At 31.9% G+C, this 16,908-nt stretch overlaps 2 protein-coding genes across 4 annotated transcripts in view; one reads left to right on the top strand and one right to left on the bottom strand.

Annotated features, from left to right (window-relative positions):
- LOC146530205 (uncharacterized) lies at positions 1 to 13,226 on the top strand. 3 transcript variants are annotated; one of them, XM_085200958.1, is made up of 8 exons: positions 1 to 158; positions 2,660 to 3,045; positions 7,111 to 7,304; positions 8,728 to 8,884; positions 9,526 to 9,691; positions 10,107 to 10,288; positions 10,937 to 11,125; positions 11,371 to 13,226. In XM_085200958.1, the coding sequence occupies exons 2-8, from the start codon at positions 2,884 to 2,886 to the stop codon at positions 11,539 to 11,541; spliced, it is 1,221 nt and encodes a 406-aa protein (XP_085057084.1). In that variant the 5' UTR covers positions 1 to 158; positions 2,660 to 2,883; the 3' UTR covers positions 11,542 to 13,226. The 3 variants fall into 3 exon arrangements, with proteins under 3 accessions (XP_085057084.1, XP_085057085.1, XP_085057087.1); XM_085200959.1 differs by having other exon boundaries at positions 3 to 171; XM_085200961.1 differs by lacking the exons at positions 1 to 158; positions 2,660 to 3,045 and having other exon boundaries at positions 7,128 to 7,308.
- Positions 13,058 to 16,908, bottom strand: part of LOC146530204 (nose resistant to fluoxetine protein 6-like) — a 29,810-nt gene continuing 25,959 nt past the window's right edge. Inside the window, exons 10-12 of the mRNA XM_085200957.1 lie at positions 16,339 to 16,487; positions 14,997 to 15,093; positions 13,058 to 13,225 (exon numbers count right to left, since the gene is read on the bottom strand). Of these exons, the coding sequence (XP_085057083.1) occupies positions 13,194 to 13,225; positions 14,997 to 15,093; positions 16,339 to 16,487 (278 nt within the window). The 3' untranslated portion in view covers positions 13,058 to 13,193. The remainder of the gene's footprint in view (positions 13,226 to 14,996; positions 15,094 to 16,338; positions 16,488 to 16,908) is intronic.

Below are 16,908 nucleotides of genomic sequence, written 5' to 3'. Positions count from 1 at the left end.
CTGGCAGTGTAAACCGCGTCGTCACACCAGCCGCTCGTACGCACGTCGCCGTGAACGTTGTACGCACGTGTTGCTATATTGTCTTAGTGATTGTGATTTATTTTTTATTTAAATCTATGCATAATATTGTTAATTTAAATTAAACAAAAATTGTGAAGGTAATTTTAAACGGTAAAATTTATAAATATAAATAAACTTGAAATTCATTTTAAAAAATACATATAAAATAATAATTTTAATAATTTTAATATAGAAATAAAAACATTATCTATTCAATTGATTTTTCGATAGTCTTTGATAAATATTATTATAGTAAACCATTCAAAAGCTCAAAGCTCCATAGATGGCCTCTTACGCACATATTCAAAACGTTAGACGCACGTGCACGTATTTCTATATCGAGTATTTATGCATATGACTATTTATTATTCTATTGTATGTTTCAAATTATAATTATTATTTAATATACACAAGGATTTAAAATTAAATTACCGAGATACGTTAATTTTATTTTAAATCCTTTTAATAAAAATAAAACCGAAAAATGCAAAAATAATCTTAAGAAGATATTTCTATAAAATTTTGTTTTAAAGAAAACGTAGGTTTATAAGAAAATATATTTATTACTTTCAATGTGATACTTTAAAGAATAGCTATAACTATAACTATTCTATTGCATTTTTATTTATCCTCTTTTATATCGTAGGTAAGTGCTATCTGTATTTTAGATAACTTTGTTTGTGTTTCGTAATGGTGTACCGCGCTAATATCAAAAGTAAAGGACAACTGGTGGTTATTTAACTTTTTCTACATTTCGTCTTTATGCAACGCATGCTTGCATTGTCATTCTATTACTATCTGTGTAATCTATATAATAAAAAAAACATGAGAATTATGTAGGTTTAGAAATATTTTTTAATCAATTTGAAATGTAGAGTTTAAATAACTTGCTAGTAAAACGTGATATGTACAATGAAACTTGTATTTCGACTTCGACCTCGACCTCCATTCGAAAATGATGACAGTCTACTTTTATTAAGATGTAGACATGTATTAACAAAATATGTTAAGAAAGTATGTGCTTCTCTTCGTTTGTTTCAATATATTACTTGTTTCTATACTGATATTATAAAGATGAAGAGTTTGCTTGGTCGAATGTGCCACTCTCAGACAATATATAATGGTTTGAGTTAAAAAAAAATTCTGTTGGATAGTAGATAAATGATCGAAGAATTGGGGTACTTAGAATATAATGTGCTTAGAATAACTTAAAATATAACACAACTTTTTTTATTCTATTTTTTTAAATATTATGTTTATATTTTAAATATTATGTGGGTTCAATCCCCACTCGGAAGGATGGATTATTATTTATTTATATTTTCATTTCTTTGCACCAAGGTAAGTACGTTGAGTTCAGCTACTTAGCATAAAATTCTACGGAAAGTGGGGAAGAAAGTGACTTAACAAAATTCTCTTCTACCCTACTTTAAAATTATATGTAAATATTTTTTTTTTAGGTTACTTGTACACAGTTGGTATTATATAGAAATGCAAAGTAGAATGCATATATATTGTATAATAGGCTTTATGTAATAAATAATAAACTCTTGAACTCATTAGGTTGGTTTCGATCAAGGAATTAATGAATAAATTATAATATTTTTGGTGCTGTACTGCTGTTAATAATATGCTAAATTTCTCTTTAAACATTTATTAAAGTTTTTAATAAAATAAAATAAATGAATTAATATATTACTATTATAATGTATTTTAAAGTATTAAATTAGTATGCAAACTCTTTATATTATGATTTAGGTACATAAAATCTATATATGGAAGTAGATACCTTAATTAAATCCATAAATAAAATTTCCATGCAAGGATTTTTGTACTTACTTTGTAATATGAATATATTAATAAGCTCGAACATTTTTCCATAATGTTTTATTCCCAAGCAATTGCAATAATTGAACAATTAAAAGTATTATAACTGTTTTCTAGTTTTTTGTTAAATAGGTACCTACTTAAAACAAGTTTTATGAGAAAAGTTGAAAATATTATAATTGCTGTATTTTTTTAGCATTTACTGTCAAAACACTGTTCTTCACTAGTGCAGAGTTCTACGGTGCACTTTTTCTTATTGTTAAATTTCTTCGCACTGTCTTAATGTCTTAATGTAACAAATATAGTAGAATACAAAATAGCGTACACTTTTTTAAATATTCTTTATCAATACTTACATAAGTAAGTCTCGTTAAAAAACAATTTGGTAGTTTAACAAAAAAACGTAGAAATCTTTTGTTCAAATAATTACTTTTAACAATGCCGTGCATAGGTATGCGTATATTTACAATATTATCGGAGAATTTAAGTTATTTTGCTATAATTATTGTATTAAATAGACTACATAGTGATTGCAAGTAATTCAAGTAAAGTAAAAGCAACGGGTGACTGATTAGATGAAATCCATTTCGACACTATACTTGAGGCAGCATATCAAACGGTAACTAAACCGTTACCTTAAAGTGTAAATTTTTCAGTTTCGGCTTTATCTATTGAAATAGAATAAATGACTTTTATTATTTTTAGTCTGTTACTTTAAATTACAATAATAAAATTTTATTAGTTGATCTTTACCTGTCGATGAAATTATAAGAATAGAGCGGGGAAGCATTCGAGGCGGAACACTTTGTGATCTAAGAGCCATATGAAAGTGAATCACGGAAGTGGTGATGTGTAAAATGAAATAAATAGTTTATAATGTGTGATATAAAAACGTTTTAAAATTGGACATAGTGAATGAGACTAAAAAAAAAAAATTATAACTGGCTGAATGCATTTTATCATGTGATTATCTGTTAAAAACGAACATTTTCAAAAATGGCAGTGTGGATGTTTTTGGCGGTATTATTTTGTGGGAGTCACGCGGCAGTACTTCCTCCACCTTGGGCCGATATACGACGAAATCCATGTGCCGCACATCCAAGAGGATGGCTGATGCTGTACTGGCCTTCAGACGGAAAATGTTATACAATATACAAGGTTAGTTAAGTATTTTCTATTGTAGTTGTTAATTTTTACGCACCGTTGAAAATCAGTGAACGGCAACATATACTTTTTATTATACAGTGATTAAAATATTACTGTAGCAATAACAGTAATAGTTTTGAATAGTAATACGCCCTATAAAGTACGTAATGGATTGTAGGCGTTAAATTATTAATAGTAGATAAATTATGTTAAACTTATCATTTCTTGTCGACTTTATAAAACGGTCTAAAAGTTTCTTCAAGTATTTTTTTATAAAAAAATTTTATATTTCAAAATAATAAGTAATAATATCTTTTAAATACGATGATACGATTATAATATTTTTTTTAAAATAAAAATAATATATTATTGTGTGTATATGCTTTGGTTGCGTAGTTCGTGAAAGGCCGTGACCGATTGATAGTAATGCCTATGACCTACTGCACTTAGTTTCTTTCAAAATACCTAGTAGGCTGTAATTGTTATTCGCGAATAATGTCTTTAGTCGCCTCCTCTTTTATTTGTGTTGTTGTGTTGAAAAAAGAAGTTTTGTGTTGTAAAGTAACAAGTACATGTCATTTTTATGAGTGTCTTTCTAAAATAATGGAGCCTGAGAGTATATCTTTGTTTTATCTTAACCTATTTAAGATGGTAATAAAATAAATAAGCTTGTAAACTCTATTAGGATAGGATTAGTACTAGAAGAAGAGAGAAGTAGGTGCTATCGCGGGGGCAATCCTAGTTATTTTACAATGGCAATAGATATTTAAAAGTAATGAAGAAATAAGGTTTTAAAGAATAACATAATTAAGTTACTAGCGCCATACTGCTTTTATTATTCAAATATAAACATTTTACTTTTATTAAACGTTCTTACTTATTTTTTATAATAATAATTAAAATTTTAAATTTGTCAACAGTTTAATTAAACAGTTTAATTGAGTATACAGCAATGCTTGAGCTGAGAAAGCTTACCGTGCAGCATATATTACTCTAGCTAGCGGTAACATGCATCGCGAGCTGCACGTACATTATCTATGTTTATAATATAATTAAGATGAAATATGTAAATATGATGTACAGTTACGCAGTTACTCCTCTATTACGTAATTTTGTGCTTCATGCATTTCTGGATTGTCCCCTAGAATGGCATTTTATAGTTGTTCTTTATTATAACCATACTGTATATAAGGGATGATAAATAAAAGTTTTTTCTTTTTTCAACCCCACGCTTTATCCTGCACATAACAGGGTAGGCAGAGTAAACCTGTGAACTAAGTGTTAAGACATTCCGTTTCCATTAAAACTCTTCTGTTGCCCACTTTCCGCCGATTTCTCTAGGAATTCCGTGTAGAGTGGCGTAACTCATTTCTATTTCATTCTCCCGAGTGGGAATCGAGCCCACAACCGTCGTGTTTACAGTTGCATACCTGTGCCCCTGTGTAATGACGACCTCCAGACTCTTCTCTTCCTAGATATTTTCAATGTTGATACAAAATAGTTATACCCTATACCCTATATACAATTACTAGCGGACGCGCGCAGCTTCGCCCGCTTATTTGCACTTTTAGAGGTGAATCCTAAATAACCATGAAACACGTGTTCAATGAAATAATTTTAAGAGTTTAAATTTCAAATCTTATAAAAATCGGTGGCGATTTAAAAAAAAATCCATACAAACTTTCAACCCCAAAAACAATCCCTTAAAAGTCGAATATTGCATATTCCTGTCTTAGCGAGCACCTACGTCCTGTAAGTAACTCCTATGTAAAATTTGAGATTCCTAGCACTTGTAGTTTCTGAGATTTCGTGATGAGTGAGTGACCTTTCGATTTTATATATATAGATATAGAGGTATTCCCTTATTAAATATAGATAAACAATCTAAACGTTAATAGCTGTTCAACAGTGCCATTAGCTGGCATCACATAATATGGAAAGATCAAATTCAGGTTCAAGGGTCGTATTACGCAAGTCATCCTCGATCGTGGCTGTAGATAGAAGTGAGTGTCTACTGCCTAGTAGGAAGTAAGTTGCATAAATGTTGCAAGATTTAACCGACATTGTTGCTTAAATAATCATATTGGCTATTGGGATATCTTATGTTGAGTTTGCAGTTTTCTTTGTTCCTTTCCTTGTTTTTCTTTTAGTCTAAATAAATCTCCAACAATGTGTACGTTGTTATAATATCGGTCGTATGTATACTTTGAATAAGACTTTATATTACTTTTTAAGAAAAATAATACAATCAGGAATATTCAATGATATCTTGTATATAATTGATTTTTCTAATTCTAACAATTATCAAAAAATTACCATATTGTGTGTTGAAATAAAAATTTTATGTATCTTTCAAATATCCCAGTGTCAAACCACTAGAAACGAGTCACTAGCGATGAAATATAAACATGTAATAACCGTGTTTCTCAAAATGTAAACAATTTTTTGTTCTCACGTTCGCAGGCTAGTTTCATGTATTATAATTCTCATCTAGAAGATGTATATCAACTATAACAGTGAATACATTTAGATTTAAGCTTTACACGAGTCAAGGTATTCTAGGAAAGGTTCAATGATTGTGCCAGCGTAGTGTCTCAATATTGTGAAAATGAATATACTATTAAACAAATCAGACGGGATTTGCCTATATATAATTATTAAGAAATTATTATGTCGTTTCGTAATTATTAACAAGTTTATTGTAATTTAACCATTAATCCAAGTCCATTTACTACATGTTAAATAGTGTTCTATATTTTAAAAAGAAAAAAAATAACAATAATGTAATCATTACATTGTGAAAGTATATATTTTTTATATGTCTTACTCGATGTCGCAAATATGAATGTCTGACCGAGTTTTAAATGGGACATGCATGGCGCATAGATAATTTAATTTTTGGAACCTTTAATAATTTAAACTAACTATTATTGTTTAGGGGTTCTTAATGATTATAAAACGTTTTTAATTTTTGTAGAATTTAATTTAAAGTTCTTTATGTACTTTAAATTAAATTTCAGGCAGTTTTTCGGAAGAATCTTGAATTATTATACGTAGAGTAGGATTTTTTGTACTTATATATTATAATCTAATTACGTACTAATTCGGGACACGTAGAGCCAGTGACCGTAAAATATTTTATTCGCCGCGTGCATCGCTAGATATCAGATTAAATCAGTTGTCAAAATAATTATGTACGCCATTTTTTCCTTTACCACAAGGAAATAGTGGATAATATCGCGTGACATTTCGTGAGTGCCTTCGCAAGTTACGCCTCAGATGGGACGTGATTTCCGGAATGTTATACAGAAGTTGGTTTAATATGATTACACAAATACTTAAAATATATTAACCAGTTCCTTATACGTAGAGTTTAATTTAAATCTAATTTAATCAGCTTCACGCTGTATCCCGCTCACTGCAGGGTAGGTGGAGGGAACCTAGTGTTAAAACTGGTGAATTCTGGAAGCATTAGGTGTTGAGTGGTAGAATTCAATTCCGCGCTTTGCCTCGACACCAGAGCGAAGAAATAGAAATTAAAAACGTAAATAAATATTTCACTTCTTCGAGTGGGGATTGAATCCACAACCGTCGTGTTACAGTCACTGCCTTGTGCCGCTGCGCCACGACGGTCTCAGAAATACTTAAAATATATTAATCATTTCCTTATATGTAGAGTTGTTTTTCAAATTGCGTTACTAAGTACACTTGCCCAGTTCTCGTTCCACTTTATATCTACGAGTTACGAATTACATAAATAGCTTATAGTGACATTGTTTTGTAAGCTTTAAGAGCCTTAAGCAGAGTTAAATTGAATTTATAATAGGATTATGTGGTTGAGTTAAATATATTATAATTTTAAGCGTTGTCGAACTTTGTTATTTTTTCCTGATATTTCTTACAGTATTAGATATCGTTTAAAACTATTGTTATATTATTTTATTTTTATAAAATGTGTTAAGTAAATATTAATATTAATTTGTTAGTATATAAAGTATTATTAAAAATTCACTTGTTTAAAATAGAAAAATAAAGATTATTAAAAATATCTAATCATATTATCTTAATCTATTTCAGAAAGGTCACCCATGTCCAGAATCTCAAGAGCTAAGTCCAGGGCGACTAGGAGGGCGAACGATAGCTGAATGCAAGTGTCCACCTGGTTCTGCGCAACTACCCCACACTACAACATGCCATAAGTTGTTTGAGAAGGGCCCTTGCAGGAATGGCGAATATTTTGCACCAGTTGAAGAGTCCTTTAACATACGCGGGTAGGTAAGCATCTAGGAGTAAAGGATCTACAGGGAAAGCAAGGATTCCATTATTACAAATAGAATAAATGAATGAGGCCGTAATGGCGCAGGGCATGTGACTGTAACGTTGTGGCCTCGATTGGAAATAAATTGTTATTTATTAATATTTTCATTCATTTCTTGGCTCTGGTAAGCATAAGCGCAGCGTAGAGTTCCGCTACTCACGCGCAATGTCTCAAAGATTCGGCGGAAACGGGCGTACGGAGTATCTTAACGCTAGGTTCCCTCTGTCTACCTTACTATGTGCGGAACACAGCGTAAAGATAATCTTAATTTACCCGTGTAGGCCTATAGACCAAAGGTCTTGGGTTCCGTTATACGAAATAAGTAAGAATGTATGTAGGTACATAAGAGTCCTTGTTTAGAAATGAAAGTAGAAAGGAATTTTAATGGCGAAAGGAGCTATATAAATAGCTCCTTTCGTCATTATTTATAATTACTTTCACTTAAAACAATGGCTTATACTACAGGTTTATATTTCATATATTACATTTTATGCAAATATTGTATTAATACAAATATAGTAGACAATACAATAAATATATTTAATTTTTTCAAATATTTCATTGTTTCTCGTATGTTTCTTTGATATTCAGAGAGAAAAATAAACTTTATTTGTACATAATATAAAATATTTTTTCTTAAAGCATACATATAGATACGATTTTAATAAAAAAAATCACATTTAATCTAGATAACATACATTAAAAAAATAAAGCTTTTATATTTTTAAACTTCTTCCTATTCTCGTTCATGAGAATATTTGGAATTGGTTAATTTCATAGAATTTTTTAAATTCGTCACTCTTGCGCCATCAACTGTCTGGTTTTACCAATAAAATAGGGTCAAGTTGCATTTGGTTTTAACTGTATACGATTATTGAGTCACTTAGCCAGGGCAACATATGAAATCGTATATATCAAGGATATATTAAAAAGACGTAGAACTATAATAGAACAAAAGAATAATAGTCCCCGTTTAAATGATAATTTAAGAAGAAAATTATTTTGGTATTATTTATTGTTCTAGATACACCATTTTTTATCGACATCATAATAATAATAGAGCGTTTGACTATAAACGTGACGGTTGTGGATTCGAATCCTACTCAGGGGAAATTAATTATTTTCCTCGCTCTGATAACAAAGCAAAGCGCGCAGTTGAATTCGCGCTCAACATGCTGTCTCGAAAATTTGACGGAAAGTGAGGCACGGAGTGTTTTAACACTTGATTCCCTCTGCTTACTTTATTATATTCGAAATACAGCATGAATTAAAAAAATACACTTATAAGCTTAATTAAGTAACCAAACACCAGAAATCCGCACCACAACCACACAAACCCACATTGGACATATTTAGCAATTAGGCCCACATTCCAGTGAACGCCAAGGCATGTGCGTGCGGCCGCAGGCGTGCGCGGACGACACGCTGCTGTACTGGCCGCCGGACGGCAAGTGCTACTACAGGCTGACGCAGGGCCCGTGCTACCCTGGCTCCGTGCTGACTGTCGGGGACGATGGACTTGCCAATTGTACTGTAAGTGATTTTAGATTATTTCTTGAGATTATTCTAATGATAGCTTTTTAAACGTTTGTAGATTTTCGTTATTTTCTTAAAATTAGATTCTCTGCTATTTTGATATCGAAGATCGTAGAGCAAAAAAATTAATTACAAAAATTCATAAATATTCTTTAGTAGAATAATAAATATTATCAAGTAACAAATATCTTATTTTACATGCCATCTTCGTTATGATAATTGTAAATGGTTCTTCGTATCCTACGTTGGTAGTGAAGACCACTTCTTTGAAATCTCATTAGGGCTTTGATTTATTTATTTCTATGTATTTAAAAGTGTAGTATTTTAATTTTTCACCAAATATATTATACTATCCATTTAATTTTTTAGCTTCATGCTGTATCGTGCATATAGCGCACTAGGTTCCCAGGTTCACTATGCTTACCCTAGGCATATTGAATCTGGGAATCTGTTAAGACACTTAGTTCTTCTTTCATTAAGGCACTTTCCATGTTACCAGAGCGAGGAAATAAAATAATTCAATCCCCTAAGTGGGAATGGAACCCACAACCATCGTGTGTGTTATACACAGAATGTGCCACAACCGGTCATTTAATGTTTAAGATCTCATGAAAATATATATTGGTTAAAATTTCCAGTGTAAACCAGAATCTAGCAATTACTGGGCGGCGGACGGCGGCTGCTACGCGCACTACACGCGTGGGCCCTGCGAGCGCGGACAGCTGTTCCTGCCGGGCGGCCGCTGCGGCTGTGACAGCTATTTACCTCATTACCACAACGACACTAAAGGATGTTATGAACTTGGTGAGCTTGTATATGTATGATTGACAGAAGCTATTAGGTTTACTGGGGAACGGAGTGAAATACTAGATTCACTCTGCTTAACCTGATTCATCTGCTGTGTGCAGAATACAGTGTGGTAGTACATATAATAGTGTGCTACAGCAGTATTTTAATTATTATTTTGCCTTATTTTACCAACTAGATTATTATAATGATAAGCATTTGTCCGAATGGAAAATCACAGATTTTGTTTGTGTGTTTCATTTAATGAATTTTATTACTAGTAAACGTAGTAATTGCTATTAATGAATGGTTGTTCATAAATTAAAATATTCATATCTTCGTTGTAAGCATTCAAACATGTTTCTACAAGATTATTTATTCGCAACATGTTTCTAATAATAATGTTTAATTTATTAATTCACTTAAATTTCAGATTCAATAGGGCCATGTCCAAAAGGCCACACGTTCTCTTTATCGTCATCCACGGAGGCGCGCGCGTCGTGCCGGTGCCGCACGTTCCACGCGCGCGCTGCCGACGGCGCCTGCTACCGCCTCTACACGCGCGGGCCGTGCCTTCAGGACGAGATGATAGCGCGCGGCGGGAAGTGCACCAAGGTACTGTTGCTTGTAGTACAATTGGCACAGGTGCAAAAACACAATAGGTCCATTTTTTTAAATATAGAAATAAATAGTTTTTTATTATTATATTTTTTTTCAATTTTACTTACTTAAAATTAGCCTTGTTATAATTGTAACAGAAATTAAGTTTTCTTTTATGTGTTCTCTAAGAATACGAGTTTTGCCATATATATTGTTTTATTTTTTTTATATATTTTGTGTGGTTGTAATTTTGCCTTTTGCCTTAGGATAGAGCCGCCTATGCTGGCTGTCACATTATTTCTACTAAAGGAAAACCTGTACTTCAAAAATAAATATTTACCCGTGTGAAGTACCTAATGAAGCGTTAGTTTGAAATTATATATTCAGCATGACAGCATTAATGCTAAAATTATTTCTGTCGAGCAATAATGTAAATAATATGTAACGGTGGACTAATACCCTTATTATAGAGCTAGCGGTCCACTCCACATTTACCTGTTTGTTATTTGTTTTGCATAATATCCAACTGTTAGATTATAATTTATATTTGCGATCGAGATTCGCAATGTTAATAGAATAATTTACTAAAATAACAAATAATACTTTTAAATGAAATCCAGACACTTTAGTACATTTAGTAAAAAAATATGTTCTACATTCCAGGTGCCGTGCGCCCGCGGCCGCCTGTACGTGCGCGCGCGGCGTCGCTGCTACCGGCCCGGCGCGGCCGAGCCGTGCGGCGCCGGCGAGCACCTCGCCTTCGACTTCGAGGCGCGCCCTGCGCTCGACGGCCTCAGCCACAACGGCGTGTGCGTGTGCTCCGGACCGCCCTGCCTCAGGAGTACGCAACAGGTGTGTAATATTACTGTCATTTATGTAACCTGGTCTTTGACCGTTGAGTAAAGTGCAACCCTTGTTTGGCCTATACCGGCTTACACTGCTTTTTGACAATCGGCCTAATGTGTAAATATGTACGGAAAATGGAGAGCCCTAGGTGTTCTCTTTTACTCTATTATCAGATAATAATAATATTTTTGTATAAATATTTTAATATTTACCTCAGGAAAATCCTAACAAATTCTCCCATACAATTCCAGACACCAGCATGCTCGTCCCGAGCGGGCGCAGTCCAATACAACGCGACGTGCCACATCCTACACACACGCGGACCGTGCTCCACTAACCAGTGGCTCTCGCACGACGACCAAGGACGTGTCGCGTGCTTATGCAGGCCTGGTACTTATTGTGGACAAACTGAGGACAGTTGATAGTTGTTGATATGTATGTGTATGTGATATATTTATTCCTCAGTTGTACCTTACATAGAGTAAGGCTGATGAGTTGTGGCCGTACTGAAATTAGCTATAGACTGCGCAGATTTGACTCATTGTTCATAGAGCCTAACTTCAGGGTGGCCACAATTCGTCGACCGTACTGTAGTTAAGTGATATAGGCAGTAGTATATTATAACAGTTTGTCATAGTCTATACAAAATAACAAGATCGTGAGACTTGCATATGACTCTGAACGTGTTGGGTGCTTATGTAACACTGGTATTTATTGTGATGAAACGGGAATAGTTGTGATTGGTAGTGTGTTTATTATGTTTATAATTTATATTATACAAAATATAGAGAGAGCCACTTAGTGATATGTAATTTAGTGATAAATTACATATCACTAAATATACTATTTATCACTAAATTATTTATCACTTGGCGTCGAGTAGCAATAGTTTTAGCATTCTACACAACGCAAAGTGTCACGTGGTCCGTATAAGTAGTCCTTCCTGCGTAAGTGTATTTATATTATTGTTATTATTCTTGAAAAGTTGTACATACTGATTTACTGAGGAGATATTCATATTTTATTAATTACACTAAATTATTACTTGAATTTACATATTTTTATAATAACTTACATTTGGTATTAAATTTAAGTTATTTACTATACTTACAATGCCTCTGAAATAAAACAAGTAAACAATAATTATACAGTGATTTTTGTAGTTAAGTGAACTACTATTAAAATAATGAAAATATTCATGAATATTGCCAGTGAGACTTAAATATAGAAATTGCCAAAAACAAAATGTATTAAATTTTATTAAAAATGATTTGATCTCGAGTAATCGAGTAATTTTATGCATAGTGGTCTATTGATTTTTATGTATATAAAATAATCATTAAAATATTTTTTAAGTGATAAATTGTTTTATAATTTATCTTTACGAATTATCAGAGGTACGCGCCGACACTGGCGTAGCTTCGCTTCCCACTTTCCGCTGAATTCTGAAAGTATTGAGTGTTGCTGAGCAAATGCAAAAAAACAATCGAACCGAAATCGAACCCATAACCTGTCGCGTTTAATATCTCATACATTTTTACTGAAAGGTATAAATATTTCATTAGATTAGTCCATTATCATGATAGTCTTTGACATCATCTTTTGCTACCCTCTTATATAATTTCGTATAAAATGATTATATGATATATTTGATTTTCTTTATTTTGATGTTATATAGGTATTATATTTAATTAAGTATCTTTTGCATTGTGCAGAGTAGGTAGATAGAAATTAAATATTTTTTTTAATAAAAGCTTTGTAATTTAAAGTCTTTTTAGTGAAGAGGTCCCCCTCTTTTTAGGTAATTAGGTAATTGATTAGGACTTAGTTTTAAATAAAAACTGTGTACAGGATTTGAATCCAAATCCGTAGAAATGTAATTGTTATAGCAAACAGTATTTAAACGCAAAATGTAAATAAAACAAACTCGTATAAATGTCAATCAATAACTCTTTATTTTTTTCTTATTAAATACATTCTTATAATTATTATGGTACAAAAATAGTCAAAGATTATAAACTAGATATGTGATGTTTGGCTTAAATTTATAATACAGTCATTTTTTTATAAGTCCTCACTTATCTTTTAACTTCGTCTGTGATTTACCTGAAACAAGAATTAAAGTATGTAATTTTATTATCTCAAGTTATACATATATTATGTAATTTACACCCTTCTCTGTTTCTAGCCTATATTTTCTTTACTAAATAGACACTATATCTACATACGAGTATAAATTCAGTGAATTCATATTATTCGCTACGTCATGAGCCTATCCAAAGATATTTTCAAGAGGAGGCTTGATTTTGTTAGCTTTTTATAATTTTTTTAATCTTAATTTATTGTTGGTAATAATTTTAATTCGATCACCAAACTATTCTGCGGTGGGCACAGACCGCAGGGCTTCCCCATTCTTATGCCTATGATCTTCAATTACTTAACTAATATTTTTTAGACACAACAAATCTTTTAAATTAAATAATATTATAACATTCATTTTTTTATAAAAGGACCAAAATAATGAATTTCCCCACTCAACTCATAGATTTTGATTGAAAATGGGGAAAGGAGTGTCTTGACACTAGGTTCTCTGTGGCTACCATTCTGTGTGCGGAATACAGCGTGAATTTTATCCAAAATAAAGAAAAAAGTCCACAACGTCCATACATTATACGAAACAACTAGTAACTTTAGCCAGAATGATGTTTAAAACGCAAACAGACCACGACTTGCCGGTCTTGTGATTTAAGTCCTCATAAATTCTACTTTAACTACAACCGCGTCTATCCGCATAAATTTTCAATAATCCCCATTATAATATTTACTCTCACTCCGGAATCCACTCTCTTAAAATCGGCGAATATAAATGGATTTCAGTTCGCAGTTTTGAATTGCAAATAAGTAATGCTGTTAATAAAAAGCTTCGTAATCTTCGCTTGTTTTTAAAGTATACAGATAAACAGTGTTTGGTGTTTGTTTGTTTGTTTATTGTTCGGTATAATGAATGGATTTTCGTTTTTGCATTAAAGATGCTTTAAAAAATATGGAAATTGTTTTAGATGAAATAAATATTAAATTACATTGAAATATCGAAATTTTATAACAAAATTAAACTTTTATTACCAAAAAGATCATTTATATGAAGTTTTATATTGGAAAAGTAGGGCAATGATTCATATATAAGTACATTTAAGGAAAAAGAAGGCTTGTTATTAAAGCGATTTATATGAAACCAGTTCTTGCAATTTCCATTTAATTTCCAAAGATGGTGTTACGACGTCATTCATTATATTTATTTACCATTTAAAATCTTCAAATGTCATAATTTAATAATATTTATTATCGTTGAATGATGATATCTTTATTATGAAATCATAATGGTATTGTAGCTAATAAGTGTCTGTCTGTACACACGAAGTTTGTGGGTTCCATCTTCACTTACAGAAACGTTTATTATGAAAAAGAATCTATTTACTATAGAGATGCATAAAAATCTTTTAGTGCCTTTGGGCCACTAAAATAATTATAAAAATAAGTAATTATTAAACAAACAATTTGCTATCATAGCTACTACTATATGGACCGTTTATTTTGAGAGTGGTGTAAGTACATTTTCTTTTGTTTCGAGAAAATTAAAGGTTAGTATATCGATGATTATGCAAATTCATTTACCGACCGATTTTAAGTTGTTCAAAACATGGGTTTTTTTTCTGAGAAATTAAACACGGACTAGTTATATATAAAAAAATTACGTTAAATTAAGCATGAATTACGTGATAGCTCATTTTTCTCAAAAATGGACTTACACCCCTTTCAAAATAAAAGGTCCATATATAATATTTAACTAGGAACAAACACAACAACGGAAGCTACTTACCAAAATATATCCTATACACTTGGTTAAAAGGCATCTCTATTGCCACTGTTGTCAGAATAGATACCACTAACACTACCGCCATTTCCGGAACATGGAACTGAAATAACATAGTTTTCAATTAATTAATACAGTATAACATTATTAATATAGTAAGTAACTATAAAATAAGCGCCATTGAAATAAATGTTGACAATGTTGTTATACAATAAGGGTGTTCAAATTTGAGGAACTTTTTTTAACATCACGCTGTATCTCGCACACAGACAGACAGAAAAAATTTAGTATTTTGATACTCTGTTCTCTATTTTTCACCGAATTCCGGCGGAACACTGAATATTGTATGTTAAGTGGCGGGACTCCACGCCGCGCTTAACGCTCGTAGTCTGAGAGCTCGAACCGCTCTCGAATCTGAGATCGATCTTGAAATGCCGTTTTCATTAATATGGATAGTGACAGACAGATATACATATATGTAATTTATGATTGAATACAGCATCTCAAAATCGATTTAAAACTTATGAACGGCTTATAAATACAGGGCTTTTCACCCACAATTATCATTAGTTGATGTTATATCAGAAGTCCTTTAAGAAGCACGACCTGGCAAGATACATAAAATAAAAGTACAAATTAAGGTATTACGAAAGCCAGAGGGTTTCCGTGACAGGGTTTTAAGGTAACAAGGGTAAGATCTCTCCGCCAGAACAACAATGACGCAGCTATAAATTCGACACAAAGTGTTTACGATGTAATTTCATACAACGGTCTTTGATCCTTACAGACTTCTGTTTAGAAATTTTGATTGAAATTGATTTGTGTTAGTATTAAAACATTTGATGTTTTAATTAATAAGTTATATTGAAGTTTTAATAGTTATTAAAGTAAATATATTAATAAAATATTGTTTAGACACAATAATTAAATTAGTTTTGCATCGTAATGTAAATACAAATAGTTCAATTAATATAGTATAATATGAAAAAAATATTTATTTTCTGTATAATAATTTTACTGTATTCTATTAAGAAATTATGTAATGAGCTGTCTCTTATATCTTCAAATCATTTACAGCTTTGGAGTTTATACCAGCTTTTATCCGCGGCTTCGACCGTAGTTTAATGGAAATAAGTAATAATACACTAATTAATTTCCCGCAGTAACTGGGACCGCAGGTAGTGTTACAACGAAATGATAAACGTAATGTAATATACCCTTTTTAAAGTTTTCCAAAAAAAAATGGACTAACAAACCAATAGTTCCTGAGATCAGTGTGTTCAACCAAAAACAAACTCTTCACATTTATAATATTAGTAGGTACAGATATATTAGAAGAATAACTTACAAGGTGTAGTGGATTGTAATGTTCAGAATGCCTCTGGATCCCGACGTTATAGAAGAATATTGGGAACTGGGTTAAATAAACACCGTATGCTATTTTATTGAAGAACTTGAACACTCGTGACTCGACGAATGCTGCTCCTAAATCTGAAACTAAAATGAATTATTTAGAGTGCTGGCTGTTTATCCTAGGGCTTTATATGATAACTTATTATTTCCTTTTTTCCTACTAAGAATCTGGAATAAAAGTAAGCTGTTGATTTGGAAAGGTTTTATATTGTTTAATATGCCTATGTTTCAAAATGGCGATTTGCATTACAATACCTGTATTACATTAAAGGTGTATAATATTGTTATTTGTTTGTACGGTGTATACCGCACACAGCAGGGTAGGCAGAGGGAACCTAGTGTACACTCCGTTTCCCATTTTCCGCCGACTTCTGGGGGTACTGCGTGTTCAGTGGCGGAACTGAACACCGCGCTTAGCCTCGACACCAGACCGAAGAAATGAAAATATGAAATATTTCATTTTCTCGAATGGGGACCGAATTCACAACTCTAACTAACTCTAACC

This window comes from Heliconius melpomene, chromosome 17 (assembly GCF_056956725.1).
Source record: "Heliconius melpomene rosina isolate 202511_hmr_F chromosome 17, ASM5695672v1, whole genome shotgun sequence".
NCBI classification, from domain to species: Eukaryota; Metazoa; Arthropoda; class Insecta; order Lepidoptera; family Nymphalidae; genus Heliconius; species Heliconius melpomene.
The sequence above is the reverse complement of the archived record's forward strand: the minus strand, read 5'-3'. Positions and strand labels throughout refer to the sequence as shown.

Coding starts and splice junctions, on each gene's coding strand:
- LOC146530205 (XM_085200958.1), top strand. CDS start 2,884: ATGGCAGTGTGGATGTTTTTGGCGGTATTATTTTGTGGGAGTCACGCG. Junction 3,046..7,110: donor AATGTTATACAATATACAAG/GTTAGTTAAGTA, acceptor AATCTATTTCAG/AAAGGTCACCCATGTCCAGA. Junction 8,885..9,525: donor ATGGACTTGCCAATTGTACT/GTAAGTGATTTT, acceptor TAAAATTTCCAG/TGTAAACCAGAATCTAGCAA.